The following is a 14,659-nucleotide window of genomic DNA, read 5'->3' as shown; positions in this document are numbered from 1 at the left end:
AGAACTGCTCAGGTGTGGGGATTATAATTAAAGTGACGGTGGGCGATTGGAGTGTCAAAGTTCCCAGCAGACTTGATACTTAGATACTAACTGAAGAGAACCTCATGAGAAGTCTTACACAGTAGCTCAAAAATAAAAATAACCTAACCAAAGAATTTGGTGTCATGGCCTCTTGCCTCGTGTGTGTGTGTGTGTGTGTGTGTGTGTGCACGCGCATGCAGAAATGTTCATGTACATGTTTGTTTTTTACTTTTACAAAATTGATACCCTTAGTGCACCTACCATCTTGAAACCTGCTTTTTTTTCTTTTGCTTGATATTTCTTCAGATACATGTTTCTCTTTTGAGTTATGTAGGCTAATGTAGACCTTTTGGTTGTGTAACTTCCATTTTATGTGTGCCATAATTTATCAACTCATCACTTGGTTTCATTAGTCAGATATGTTCTGAGTACCTGTGGTATTCCTGGCTCATTCTGGGTGCTGAGGTGATTCAGTAGTGAACGAGAAAAGTCTTTGTTCTTCCTGGAGCTAATGATCTAGTTTGATGCAGAAAATAAAAACATTTAAATAGTGGCATAGTGTCAGAGAGTGATAAGTGCTACAAAGAAAAGTATAGGGAGAAGAGAGAAGGGGTTAGAGAAGGTAAGCTATGTGCATATGTGAAAATGTCACAAAGACACCAATATTTTGTTCAATTAATATATGCTAACAATTATAATTTAAAAAGAAAGCTTCGATAAATGCCTCAGCTAAAGGAAAGAGAAGGGAAGGGAAGGATGGAAGGAAGAAAATTAGAAAACTGTCTAGGAAGTGAGCCGGAATGTTTTGAAGATTAATCAACCATCTTGGTTTGCCCAGGATTATACTGGTTTTAGCACTGGGAGCCCTAAGTCCCAGCCAAACCAGGAAAACCCATCATCTGTAATCAGCAGAGGCCTCTCCAAGAGGTGACACAAGCAGGGACTTGTGTCATGTTAGTAGAAACCAGCCCTGCACAGGTCTAGGGCAGAGCTTTCTAAGCAGAGGGAAAAATAAGCACAAGGCGTCAGAGATGAGAGGGTACTTTATGTGTTGAGCAACAGCTGGAGCAACCTAGGGATGGATGAAGAGAGTGGATGCCCTGGGGACAGTCACTTAACATAATGTCCTCCAGGTTCCTCCCTGAGTTATATTCAGATAGATAGATGGATGGATAGATAGATAGATAGATAGATAGATCACAGTTGCTTTATCCATTCAGCCACTGATGGATACTGAGATCAATCCCCTATCTTGACTATTATGAATAGTGCTGCAATAAACATGGGAGTGCAGGTTTCTCCTTGACATGCTGGTTTTCTTTTCCAGATAGATTTGAATGGGATTTCATGATGGAGTGGAGGTGGAGTAAAAGTGTAAAGTTTCAAGAATGAATTACAAGTTGCTAGCTTGAAGTTTTTAGTAGGTCATAGTGAGATGACTGAGGGAGGAGCAGATGGCTGAGGCAGGAGAAAGAAGAGGAGTTGAGAGCCTTGTTTTGGACATGTGAAGGCTGAGATACTTCTAGATATCTAGCAAATTGTCAGGAAGCAGATGTATAAAGCCATCATTATGGAAAGATCAGAATTAAAGAGATAAATCTGGGAACTGTCTAATATAGTTGGTTAAGCCATGAAACTGGTTTTGATCCACTAAGAAACAAGTATAGAGATCCAAGGACTGAGCCAAGGTTAAAGAATGAAAAGAGGAAAGAATTCAGGATAAGAGACAGAGAAGTCAGTAATATAAGGAGCACCAGGAGCTCCCAAAGCCAAGTGGGTAAAATGAGTGTGCCAAAGCCTTCAAAGAGCTGGGCATGTTGGTGCATGCCTGTAATCCCAGCACTCTGGAGGGGTGAGACTAAGGGATTACAAGTTCGTGCCCAGTCTGGACCACTTTGTGCCTATCTTAAAACTGAAAAATAAGCCCAGGCATGGTGGCATTTGCCTGTAATCCCACCACTCAAGAAGCCAAGGCAAAAGGATTCACCATAGTTTGAGGCCAGCCTGGGCTACATAGTGAGTTAAAGGCCACCCTGGAATATATTGAGACCCTGTCTCAAAAAAACAAAAACAGAGCTGGGGATTTAGCTCAGTGGTTCCACCGCCTGCCTGTAAGAGCAAGGTCCCAAGTTTGATCCCCAGTATCAAAAAAAAAATAAAATAAAATAAAAATAAAAATAAAAATATAAAGTAAAAAAAAAAAGGGCTTGGAATGTAGCTCAGGTTCTGGGCCCAGTCTCCAGTTATGCACTCGCGTGCACACGCAAACACACACACACACACACAGAGAAGAAAAAAAAGAAGGCAAGATGAGAGATGAGGATGAAGTGTTTCTCCCTGTCTTTGGCATATGTAAGCCACCATCCACAGATGCATTGGAGTGTTGTGATGGAGCCCTTCTTAGAATGGGTTCAAAGAGAAAAGGAAACAGAGTGGAAATGATAAACCCAGAAGACTCTTGAGGAGTTTAACTGAAAAGAACAAAGAAATGAAGCAGCATCTCAATAGGGCAAGAAGGGTGTAAGGTGAAAAGCAGGAGCTCTCACAGCTGCAAGGTATTCTGAAGTGCCCTATACGGGGACCTTGAGGTTGTTATACTATGGTTATTTCCTCTTACAAGTAGTGCTTGTTGTTGAAAAGAAATGTCCTTGTTTTGGGTATGTGTTTTGTCAACAAGACATCCAGAACATCTGTGTACTGGTTCAACATTTCTGTTTTGTGGAAAGGTGACGGGCTTTGACACTGTTTACTCCATTTTTCTTGGACCAACACTTCCAGGTTTCCTGCATTTCAGAGCCTGCAGAGAATTATATAGCCTGTGTGGCCATGTGGAACGTTCCAGAAGGTCAGAGAATATTGGGCCCGTCAACTCTTCCTTCTTTCCCACCTTCCTTCCTTCATCCCTCCCTTCCTTCCTTCCTTCCTTCCACAGAATACTTTCTCACCCCTCATGAGGGCCTAGGGAAAGGAAGGATCCCTGCACAAACCCAATTCTTCAACAGACAGCAAGGCCTTTGTGGGGCAGGATGCCCCAGAGTGCTTCCCCTACATAGCAGGAGAGCTGTGGGCCAACCAGGCCTGCCATGTGGACAGTGGTCCCAAGCCCTTGAGGGGCCAAAAGGGAAGACCCAAAGGGCCAAGTGCTCAGCAGTGAAAGACCAGGGCCAGCTGGCCTGAGCCCCAACTTCAACTTTCTCTGAAATCCCTGTTGGTTCTTGGGAATGGATTGCTTTCAGCAGTTAAGGTTCAAGCCCCAGCAACTGCTGCTTCTGTTTAGACCAGAGGTCTGTGCAGCACCTAGGAAGTGTGTTCTTAGGTCCGGGCCTCCTATACATTGTGCCCGTGAGCACACACACACAGAAATTTACTGCTGTACACCAGTGTGGACACAGACACACAAATGAGGTGCCTGTATGCACTTGTGTGGCTACACAATCAAATATGCACATATTAACACACACTCATACTCATGCAAACAGATAACCAGTCACAAGCATGCTGACATATATGAATAAGAAACATACCTGACACAAACTATACAGACACAATGAAGCACATCCACAACACACACACAGAGAAGCACAACAATGCACAGACACAGATATAAATGCATGGCACGTAGATGCATTCTCACATATACACACATGACACAAGTACATGAACTACAGGGTCACACTGATACATCAAGGCACACTGAAATATATCTGTGTGTAAAATGCTTGCTTACACACACAACATGCACCCTGACCCACAGATCACAATCACTGTCTCACAAGCCCTAGGGTCCAGGCTCTCCTGAACTGTTGTCCACTTCCCTCTTTTATTTTCCCAGAGGAAAATGGTGTCCCTGAGGAAACAGAGGTCTCCTGTCCCATCTTAAGCTCTGCTGGATCCCGTGTGACATCAGCCAGCCTCTCACTGCCACCACCAACACTGGGAGTTGTGAGCTTTGCACTGGGCTGAGCTGGCACCAGGCACTGACACTTGAGCTCTTGTTGGGAGAACAGAGAGAGGCTCTTGTCTGCTGCCTGTCCTTGGCTCCCCTGCTGGGTCCTCCGGAGGCTTTTCCTCAGGCTTCCAGGTACTTGGTAAGGTCTGTGCCCTGCACCAGAGCCCTAGGCGGGTGTGGCCTTGTTTCAGGATGCCCTTGGGAGCCAGCCCAGCTGTACTCCTTCCTCTACACCGCCACAGCTTGCTTTCTTGAGGCCTGGCAAGGCGGGCCTCTTAGGGAAAGCTGGCTGCAGGATTCCCTCCCTTCCTCTGTGGTCACTTTCCTAGCTCCAGAGAAGGCCACTGAATGGCCTTGTAACAATTGGTGATATCTACTCAGAGAGGCCCTTGGGTTGCACAATTTCCAGCAGCCCTGTGAGCAATTGGTCTCCTAGGTGAGATCTTAGCTCTTAACCTTGACCTTTGAAGTGGAAAGTGCAGGGCTTGTGGGGTCCTGAGCATCCTAAACCAGGGCCAAGACACCCTGGCTTCTTCCACATCTCAGGGCAAGGGCAGGGAAAACATATCACTGCTCGCTGCTTAGACCACCTGGTCACTCCCTCTGCTGCCTGACCTCAAATAGACACTGGCCAGTCTTGGAGCTCTCTTTTGTTTTGGTACTGGGGATCGAACTCAGGACCTTGCGTTTGTGAGGCAGGAGGTGGAACCACTGAGCTAAATCCCCAGCCCTTGGGGCTCTCTTTGACTCCAGTCCCGGCCCCCAGGGCAGCTGCTCTTCCTAGACACTGAGTGGAAGTCCTTGTGGCAAAATTATAGTTAGCACGGAGCCCATTCTGGGACCATCCACAGGAAGTGGGGGTCTGAGTCTGGGGATTATAGCCTGCCCCTCACAAACTGAGATCCGAGAAAGCCCTTTTCTAGGCCTCAGGTGCCCACTTGCGAAGTAAAGGAAAGGATTCAGACTTTAGGCCTGCAAGATTTCTTCCTGCCTTGGTTCTGGAGCTGCTGTGGTTTACAGGGGTCTTGCTGCCCTGGCTGAACCCAGCCTCTGAAAAGACCCATCCTGGGACAGGTTATCCCTCACTGTCCCCCTCCATTCTGCCAGAGATGTTTAGTGACGAAGGCAGGGTCCAAGGGACATCATTTCTTGTCCTATCTATGCAGAGGTTGCTAAGCTCCGGGATAGGAGCTGCTCAAGCTTAGGCAGGGGTTCAGGGGTGGGGAGCAGGAGAAGGCAGCCATGCCTGAATCACTGGAAGAGGACTCTCTCATACCTCTTCTCCCTATATCTCTACAGCCCACCTGATTGCGACTACAGAATGGCCTCCAGCCCAGCTGGGATCCCTAGCCCACAGGTGAGTAGTCCTTGGTCTCCCACTCAGCACCAGGGGCTCACTTTCCTCCCAAGGTTGCATAAATCTGAAGAGACACTGGCCAGTCCCATAGGCTGTCCTAGACCAGGACTGGGAGCCAGCAGGGATCACACTGTCTCACAGAGGTGGGCCATTTGAAGAGAAAATTGAGGAGAGATTTGTGCGAGGACTTCAAGCAGATGGGATGGAAAAGTTATGGAATTGGTTGTGAAGACAGACGGGGTTAAATCCTGGCCTAGTTGCCTATAAGACCTTGGACCACTCCTCCTGGTCTCACTTTCCTCATTCTTACAACTGGCACAACAGTCAGCAGTCCACTGTGGCTGTTATGAGAAACGGGCGATAGGGAGAGGATTGGATGGATGGGTGGATGGGTAGGTGGGTAGAAAAGTGGAAAGAAATGGAGGGAGGGAGGGGCAGAAACAGGCTAGTAGAGATGTTGAAGAAGGAACCAGGCCTGGGGTGGAGAAAGAGAGGGGACCTATTAATCACCTCTTTTTAAAAATGTCTTCAGCCTCCCAGGGCCAATAGGAACATCAACCTGGGGCCTTCAGCCAACCCAAAGTGAGTTCTGGTCTGTCAAGTGACTTTCCTACCTGGCTTCCCTCAGAGCTACCTCCCCTTGCCTTGCGAATAAAATCCAGAGTCTCTGATATGGTGATGAAGTCCTCCTCGTCCCAGCTCGCCCCACCTGCACCCCAGCTTCCTCATCCATTAATTCCCCAGCCACTGCCCGTGCTGAGCTCTTGCCTGCCATACCCCCTAACATCGGAACTGATAGCACTTCTCCAGACACAGGCCATTCTCAGGGTGGAGGGCCGGGCCCTGCTTTCTCTGCAGTGAGCTGTTTCCCTCTCCTTGCCTGTTGTCAGCCGGACTATGAGCTTCCTGAGGGGAAGGACAAATCATACAAGCCTCTCTCGGTGGGGAGGATGAGTTCTTTAGGGTCAAGGAGATGTGGCCTCTAGAAGGCTGCCAGCATTTTTGAATCCCAAACTTAAAAAGAAGCCTGGATTTGCACTCAGGAGCCTGTATATTGTTGATCCACGTTCTTCTCTCTTCCCCCAGTGCCTGTCCCACAGACTTCGACTTCCTCAAAGTCATTGGTAAAGGGAACTATGGGAGGGTAAGTTGAGAGGAGAGAGTGGGTTTGCCCCACTTCAGCTTCCTTTGCCCCCTGCCTGCATGTGTAAAGTGAGAGCTTGTGTCAAGCACGTGCAAAGAGAGAGCTCACATTCCTATATAAGAGAAGCGGTCATTCATACGGTTCTGCCTTTGTGCTTCTACTCAGGTCCTGTTGGCCAAGCGCAAGTCTGACAGGACTTTCTACGCGGTGAAAGTGCTGCAGAAAAAGTCCATTTTAAAGAACAAAGAGGTAAGAGAGCTCAGGCACAGGCACTTCCTCTTCTCAAAAAGCTCTCCAGCCCTATGTTGCTTCCAAAATTGATCCCATCTCCAAGAGCTGGATACAGAAGTGGTGACAGCAGGGGACCCAGTAGATATTCAGTACGCTGCTCCTTCTCAGGTAAGGCGGTGCCCAAGGGGAAATACAGGGCTGCATGAAGGATCGTTTTCTGACCTGTCAAGGTGCCAGGCTCCCCATCTGCACACTTTGTACTCTCCCAATGCCCTCTAAGCCAAGGCCAGCCTGGCCACCTATTGAGTCCCTTCAACATCAAACCCTACTAGGAGAACAGAGAGAAAGGATCAAATTTCAACAAGGGACTCAGGAGAGTGACTAATACTAGTGAGAATATCATGAGGGTAGGAGGTGAGCTCTTTCTGAAGGAGCTGGTCTTGACAGTAGCATTCCAGTGATCTAAAAGGAGGGTGGGATGCCCAGGCAGGGAAAATACCATGAACAAAGGCATGAATATCCATAGAATATGGCTCTTTTTTTTTTATACAGATTTTCTCTGAGACTCATTTATATAATCATCAGATATGCTTTGGTTTTCTCTCTGGGAACAGGAATTTCTAGTCCAGGGGCTGAAACTATACTGACAAGGAGTGGCTTGGGATGAGTCTGACCATCCTGGCCCCTGAATACTAGCAAGGAGCTTGGGCTTGGCTCTCAGGGGCAATGGGGAGCCACCCACAGGGACCTGAGCACGAGGAAGTCCTCGTCAGGACACCCCCATCATCAAGGCCATGTGAGGTTGTACTGGGATGAAAGGGGCTGTGGTGGGCTGTGACATGGTCCCCTGTTTGTATGGCTCCACAGCAGGGCCACATCATGGCAGAGCGCAACGTGCTGGTGAAGAATGTGCAGCATCCGTTCCTTGTGGGCCTGCGCTATTCCTTCCAGACCTCTGAGAAGCTCTACTTTGTGCTTGACTATGTCAATGGAGGGGAGGTGAGTGGGCCCTGGGCCGGCTGCTGGCTAGGAGGTGTCCGTCCCACATACCCACTGTGTGCCAGGTTCTGGAATGATCTCACCACGTTCTTACAACAGACAGACTTTGTAGATGAAGTGATCAAGGTTCGGGGAAGTAACTCGTGCTCAGGGTCACCGGTCCACATGAGGATTTGAGTGTAGGTCTGCCTGAAACCCAACCATAATGCTTCCTTGTCTGTTTCACATGAAGCTGCTCACAGACTCATCTTAATAGATCTAGGAGAGGTCAGTGCTAAGAAGAACTTCATGGTCAAGATTTCTAATGCACCAATTTTACACCATAGGTCACAGGGTAGAGCGTATCCTGTCATTATCAGAATCAGAGCTCTGAGCTGCCCGGTGATGCAGAAGCATGGCTCCGACAATCGGGGCTCCCAGTTGGACTTCATCTCTGTCTCACTGGGCAAGATGGCAACATGTTGTGGGGCTCCCCTCACTGAGCCCAGCTCTCAACTCTATGACCTTTCAGGCCGATGCCAAGAGGGGAGTCTTTGTCCTGTGTCTCTAAGTGAAGGACCTTGCCTATGACAGATGGGACAGGTAACTGGGCTCAGTGTGACAGTCTACATTGATCAGCTTTCCCATTGCTGGCACAAAATACCCAGCACTCGCAACCTAAAGGAGAAGAAGTTTATTTTTGGTTCTTAGTTTCAGAGGGTTCAGACTATAGTAGGCTGGCTACAAGGCAGAAACACCATGGCATGCCCAGCATGATGGCGCACGCCTGTAATCCCAGCACTCGGGAGGCTGAGGGCAGGAAGGTTGCTGAGCGTTCGAGACCAGCTTGGGCTACACAGTGAGTTCCAGGGCAGTCTGAAGTACATAGTGAGACCCTGTCTCAAAAAGAAAAGAAAGAAAAAAAAAGAGAAAGAGAACAAAAGAAACATCATGGCAGAAGGTCATGGCAGAGCAAAGCTGCTCATTTGATGGCTTCCAGAAAGCACCAGAGAGGAAAGAGCTAGGAACCAGTTATATCTCTCAATGTCACACCTCCAGAACTCACCCTGATATACCCAGAAGTCTGCTTCACTAATCTGCTGGGCATCTCTTAATCTAATCAAGTTGATGATGAGGATTAAGGCCCACACAACCTTAATCATTGTCTCTTGAGTTGGAAGAAAAGTACATCTTTGAACCACCATAGTCTCAATCTTGTCTCTGCTAACTGTGAGCTCCATAATCTTTGACAAGTCAACTAACTATTCTGAACCCCCAGGTTCCTCTTACATGAAACCAGCATCATATTTGATGCTTTGAAGGTTGTCATGAGGATCGGAACAAATAAGAGATATGAAAGGGAAGTTGACTTAGCCTGGAACACAGAAGGTGCTTAATCAATGCCAATTAATTTTTCCCTCTGCTGACACTTTGGACATGGTGACTGCTCTGTGGGGGAAAGACCTGCATATACTCTTGGGCCTGCATCTCAGATTAGGGTGGCAGTGGCACAAGGGAGGTGTTATGTGGGCGCCTGTCCCATACTCTGGAACAACCTCTCTCACACCTTTTCCCTCAGCTTTTCTTCCACCTGCAGCGGGAGCGCAGGTTCCTGGAGCCCCGAGCCAGATTCTATGCTGCTGAGGTGGCCAGCGCCATTGGCTACCTGCACTCCCTCAACATCATTTACAGGTGAGGTCCACCAGTGGTTCAGAGCCAGGCCCCACTCCTTCTTGTTCCAACAGCCTGGGGTTGTGTGGACCCCTAAATCCTGACAGAAGTCTAGTGAAGTTGGAGTTTTGTCTGAGGAGGGACCAGCAGCTGGGGTAGGGTTGGGACGTCCTCCTTCCAAGTACCCAGCCTCCCTGCACTTTCCCTCTGTCCCTCTGAAAGCTTCCATAACTTATTTTGTGCAGGGACCTGAAGCCAGAGAACATTCTCTTGGACTGCCAGGTTAGTGGCGGGGGTGGGGAGACATGGTTGCAGTGAGTCTTTGTGCGCATATATGTAAGCATTGTACATGCATGCATTTGGGTAGAGGGTACATTTCTGTGTGTGCATGTGTGTTATATGCGGGGAGACTATGTATACATATTTATGTGTGTACACATGTGTATATTCAAGGACCCAGGTGGGGGCTTGGGGGTGGAGCCAAGTAGAGGTAGTGGATTTTATAGTCCTTCTGTCTTGGACCAGGTTCTCTGGAAACAGACTGAGATGGAGAGGTAAGTGCAGGCAGCTTATTGGGGAGCACCATCCAGATTCAGCTTAAAAAAGGGTGAATAAGACAGGGTTGGTCAGAGGAAGCAGCTCAGTTGCATTGTGGGTGAAAGTGAGGGCTCAGCTGATCTCACAGGGTGGGGACCAGGCTGGGTTCACTCTTTAGGATCATCCCTAGTTGAGGCAAGGAGACTGGGCCTCTGTGTCCCTGTATGGACGAGTCACTGGATGTGGGCTGCCTGTAGGGAGGGGCAGTGTCCAGCAGTGAAGGTGGGCATGGCAATCCAGCATTCTGTCAGGAGATTGCTGTCGAGCAGGAACCTCTGGGGGTGCCACTGTTGTAGGCTTGCGTCTTAGTCTGTGGCGTGCTGGGGAAGACAGTGGAATCCACATCCTCACCTTGTGCCCTTTGGTACTTAATGGCATCCAGGCTAGGAGTCTGAGTCTAAGCAGAGCCTGCAGTTTGCATCTGGGCATTAGACCCCACAGCCACTGCCCTGAGGTGTGGTATGTGGGCTTCGGGTTAGATTGAGCCATATCCTTGGCTTGGCTAAGACCACCCTCCTGTTCGTGTCTCTTGTCATGTCAGGGACATGTGGTGCTGACTGATTTTGGCCTTTGCAAGGAATGTGTAGAGTCTGAGGAGACCACGTCCACATTCTGCGGCACCCCTGAGGTAAGTGTAAGCGTCCTAGGTGAGGGTAGGCCATGAATGGCTGAGGCCACAGCTCCTAAATACAGCCATCAGGTTATAGCTGAGAGGACTTACTTCCTCCATCCCAGCACTTTCTCTGAGCCAGTTTGCACTGAGCCTTGGTTTCCTCAGGGTGACAAGGCCACAAGCTCTTGGGGTAGCTGGGTCCTTGCTGACTGTAGCAAAGCTCTGCAAAGATGTTCAAACCACATGCACAATTTAAAAGTTTCTAGTAACTACATTTGAAAGTTAAAAAAAAACAGAGCTGGCATGTAGCTCATTGGTAGAGCACTTGCCTAGCATGTGTGAGGCCCAAGTTCTACCCTAAGTACCAGCACCTCACAAAAAAGTAAAGAAATAGGTGAAATTAATTTTAACAGTCTATTTTGTTTAACCCCAAATTCTAATTTTAATATACAATCAAGGTAAAATTGTTTAGCTATTGGATTTTTTCTAAGCCTTTGAAATCTAGTACATTAGATGTGCATAGTGCATTTAGTCTCATTCCATGTGTTCAGTAGCCACATGGGCCTGGTGGCTGCTGTGTCAGATGACACAGCCCCACGTGGCGAAGTCCATGGGCAATGCCAGGGCCTGGCCTGAGACTTGAGATCAGGACTTGTGAATGTTAAACGCATACTCATTTCCCTCTTCCCCAGAAGAGCCCAGAGGGTTAAAATCCATGGGTCTCAGCAGTGATTTCATTTGTCTGTCTATCCTGCCAAGGTCTCCCTGCAGCCTTGGGTTACAGCCTTTTCTTGAACTCCCACCATTCTTGGATCTTGCACTACATAGAAAGACCTGGTCTCAAAACAAACAAAACAACAAACTTCTGTGTGATACACAGCACATTCAATTATACAGGAGAGTCCTGCTTGATCTTTATGTCACCAGAACGTGTCGAAGGGCCCTGAAAAATCTAGGCCTTTGGGGAGTAGAAGCTGAATGAGCATGGGCTCCACTACATGAATATCACAGCAGGATCAAGCCCTGCTGACCTTCTGCAAGGGCCTTGTTTTCAGATGTAGAAACTGAGACCGAAGGTCTTTGCAAAGAAGCATATTGCACTGGTCATTGGAGAGATGCAGATGAAAACAACGCTGAGACTCCGCCTCACTCCAAAAAGGACGACTGCTATCAACATATCAACCAATAGCAAATGCCCGTGGGGCTGTGGGGAAAAAGGAACCCTGTTCCACTGCTGGTGAGAGTGTAGACTGATGCAACCACTGTGGAATTCAGTGTGGAGATGTCTCAAAAATCTAAAACTAGAGGTTCCATTTGACCCAGCTGATCCTCTTCTCGGTATCTTCCCAAAAGAATTGAAAGCATCAAACCATGTTGATATATGCACACTCATGTTTATAGCAGCACAGCTTGTAGTAACTAAGTCTTAGAAACAGCCCAAATGCCCATCAACTGACAAGTGAATAAAGAAGTGCTTTTTTACACAACGGAGTACTACTCTGCCATAAAGAAGACAGAGCTTCAGACATTTATAGCTAAACGGATGGATCTTGAGGTCATACTCTAAAGTGAAATAAATCAAACACACAGGTTTAAATACCAAATTGTTTCTCTGGTGTGAGAAACCAAAAGTTGAAATAAGCACTGAAATGTATAATGGATGTTGGGAAATGGGAAGAAGTGTTCAAAGGGGAAGGGGAACAAGGGAGGAGGGAGGGAGACAGGAAGGAAGGGGCAAGGAAAAAAGTGAAAAAAGAAGGGGAAATGGAAACAAAGCTTTTGTATATAGGGAAGGGAGGGGACTTAAGCGGGGCATGGGAAAAATAAAATAAAATTTATTTTTTAAAAAGCAAAATAAGTGTGTTACAGTTAAGCGTGTTTCTCCAACAGTATTTGGCTCCTGAAGTGCTTCGTAAAGAGCCTTATGACCGGGCAGTGGACTGGTGGTGTTTAGGAGCAGTTGTCTACGAGATGCTGCACGGCCTGGTGAGTGAGGTGCTGCTGTCTGCACAGGACATTTGGCCCTGGGCACAGCTGAGGATGGGTCTGTCCAAGCTCTGTGCACAGAATGAAGTGAGTCATCTTGCCCCAAGTGGAGAAAGATGATACCAATGTGAATACAAGGCTTATATCTGTCTTTTCCAAGTTAGTTTGGCACTTAACACTGTATAACACACCACTTTACTGTGGCCACCTCAAAGCAGCCTTTGGAGTCAAGCACTGAAGATTATAGAAGAGTCTTTGTTTTACTGAGAAGGACACGAAGGCCAGGAGAGGTCACAGGGCTGATAGGTTGGGAGCCCACCCTGGGCCTGTGTGGATCCCAAGGCAAGCTCTTCTCTGGGGGTTCACCAGCGTGGCATGGTGCAGGGGAAGCAGTAGGTGCTGTGAGCTCAGGAGAAGGGCTGACAGGTGGAGGAGCAGAAGAGCAGCAGGAAGCAGAGTTGGACCCTATGTATGGATGGAGGCCTGGCTCGCTTCCTTACTTGCTGTGTGGTGCAATTCCTCCGAGCCTCGTGTTCTCATCTGAGAATGGCAGCCTCTCTGAGGATGTCTAAGAGGTGGGCTGAGAGGGTGAAAAGTCAAAGTGTGAACCTGGTGCACAAGCTGGATTAGGAGAGCTGGGAAAGGGGAGCCTGGAGGTCCATGAGCCTCCTGCTCTTAGGCAGAGCCTTCTGCCTTCCCAGCAACCCACTTCCCTGTGCTGGAAGCCTGGAGTTTCTGACTCTCTCCATCTGTGATGTGTCATTGCACAAGACATCAGTCTGGCTAAATCCTCCTCCCTACCTGGCTTGGTCCAAGTCTCCCTGGGCCCTGTTTCCATGCTACATTGGTGACCTTCTGGCCTCTCTCCCTCTCTCACCAGCCACCCTTCTACAGCCAAGATGTTTCCCAAATGTATGAGAACATTCTGCACCAGCCGCTAAAGATCCCCGGGGGCCGGACGGTGGCTGCCTGTGACCTCCTGCAAGGCCTTCTCCACAAGGACCAGAGGCAGCGACTGGGCTCCAAGGCAGACTTTGTAGGTGATCTGGCCGGAGAGCGCTGGCCACAATGGGGCTCTCAGTTTCCTGCAGGGGCAGCTTAGGAGCACATCAGCATGCCTCCTTCAGCCCTCTAAAATCAGGCGCCGCTAACTCGTTCATCTGGAAATTCACTACTGCTGCTAGCCAACTACTTTTATTACTCTAGTTCTTATAGTCAGCCAATGTTTATTGAGCACCTACTATGTGCCAGACATTGAGTTAGGTGCAAGAGACTTAACAAACTTATTAGGCTTGGGTGTGGGAAGAGGGTGCCAAAAACAAAAATTGCAGTTATCACCAAGTGCCAAGTGTCAGTAAGGAAATGAACACTGAGTAGATAAAAACAATAATGGGAGTGGGAAATTCACACTGTAATGGCCACTGGGTCCTCTCTGAGCAGGTGACAGTGAAGCTGAGACTTAAAAGATGAGCAAGAGCTGTTAACGGGCCTGGGTGATGGCACCCCAGACGCAGGACACAGTATGTGCAAAAGTCCTGTGTTGGGAAAAAGGACAATAGTACACTTTGGGTATTCTGAGCAGGGAAGTAGAGTGACCTAAGTTTCTAGAAGCTTCCTCTGGCTTCTGTGCAGAGTGGACTAGACTTTCTTTTCACAAATATCTGAACAATTCTTTCCAGAGCCCAGGCTGGGCCCTTGGAATATAAAGATGTCATTTCCATAATAACGTTGTGATTCTTTTTTTGAGACAGGGTCTCCCTGTAGTTCGGACCGGTCCTAAACTCACTATGTAGCCTAGGCTGGCCTCAAGGATCATGGTGATCCTCCTGCCTCGGCCTCCCAAGTGATGAGATTACAGGCATGTGCCACCATGACTGGCTCATGCTTCTTTTTTTTATTAAAGTACCACTTAAAAAATAAAGTAGAACTTTAAAAATAATCTTACAGCTGGGTGTGGTAGCTGTGATCCCGGCACTCAGAAGACTGAAGCAAAAGGATCCCTGTCAGTTTGAGGCCAGCTTGGCTACATAGTAGTTCAAGGCCAGCCTGAACTGCATAGTGAGGCCCTGTCTCAAAAAAAAAAAAAAAAAAAAAAAAAAAAAAAAAAAAAAA

The 14,659-nt window shown here is 48.0% G+C and overlaps 2 protein-coding genes across 8 annotated transcripts in view; both read left to right on the top strand.

Moving 5' to 3' along the window:
* L3mbtl1 (L3MBTL histone methyl-lysine binding protein 1) overlaps window positions 1–4,007 on the top strand; it is a 47,792-nt gene extending 43,785 nt beyond the window's left edge. For 2 of the 3 annotated variants that reach the window (XM_010631426.2, XM_033767114.1), the window contains one exon: window positions 2,800–3,504. In XM_010631426.2, coding sequence (XP_010629728.1) covers window positions 2,800–3,198 — 399 coding nt within the window. In that variant the 3' untranslated portion in view covers window positions 3,199–3,504. Of the gene's footprint in view, window positions 1–2,799; window positions 3,505–3,853 lie in introns of those variants that run through there. The other variant, XM_010631427.3, reaches the window with a different exon arrangement.
* Window positions 4,006–14,659, top strand: part of Sgk2 (serum/glucocorticoid regulated kinase 2) — a 21,086-nt gene continuing 10,432 nt past the window's right edge. For 2 of the 5 annotated variants that reach the window (XM_010631443.3, XM_010631442.2), the window contains exons 1-11: window positions 4,022–4,102; window positions 5,270–5,327; window positions 5,860–5,909; window positions 6,414–6,471; window positions 6,637–6,720; window positions 7,570–7,701; window positions 9,260–9,372; window positions 9,597–9,633; window positions 10,490–10,576; window positions 12,452–12,547; window positions 13,428–13,583. In XM_010631443.3, coding sequence (XP_010629745.1) covers window positions 5,292–5,327; window positions 5,860–5,909; window positions 6,414–6,471; window positions 6,637–6,720; window positions 7,570–7,701; window positions 9,260–9,372; window positions 9,597–9,633; window positions 10,490–10,576; window positions 12,452–12,547; window positions 13,428–13,583 — 849 coding nt within the window. In that variant the 5' untranslated portion in view covers window positions 4,022–4,102; window positions 5,270–5,291. Of the gene's footprint in view, window positions 4,115–5,269; window positions 5,328–5,859; window positions 5,910–6,413; window positions 6,472–6,636; window positions 6,721–7,569; window positions 7,702–9,259; window positions 9,373–9,596; window positions 9,634–10,489; window positions 10,577–12,451; window positions 12,548–13,427; window positions 13,584–14,659 lie in introns of all 5 variants that reach the window. The other 3 variants (XM_033767116.1, XM_010631441.3, XM_033767115.1) reach the window with 3 other exon arrangements.

The sequence above is a fragment of the Fukomys damarensis genome, unplaced genomic scaffold, assembly GCF_012274545.1.
Source record: "Fukomys damarensis isolate Sample0158 unplaced genomic scaffold, DMR_v1.0_HiC HiC_scaffold_22, whole genome shotgun sequence".
NCBI classification, from domain to species: domain Eukaryota; kingdom Metazoa; phylum Chordata; class Mammalia; order Rodentia; family Bathyergidae; genus Fukomys; species Fukomys damarensis.
The sequence above is the reverse complement of the archived record's forward strand: the minus strand, read 5'-3'. Positions and strand labels throughout refer to the sequence as shown.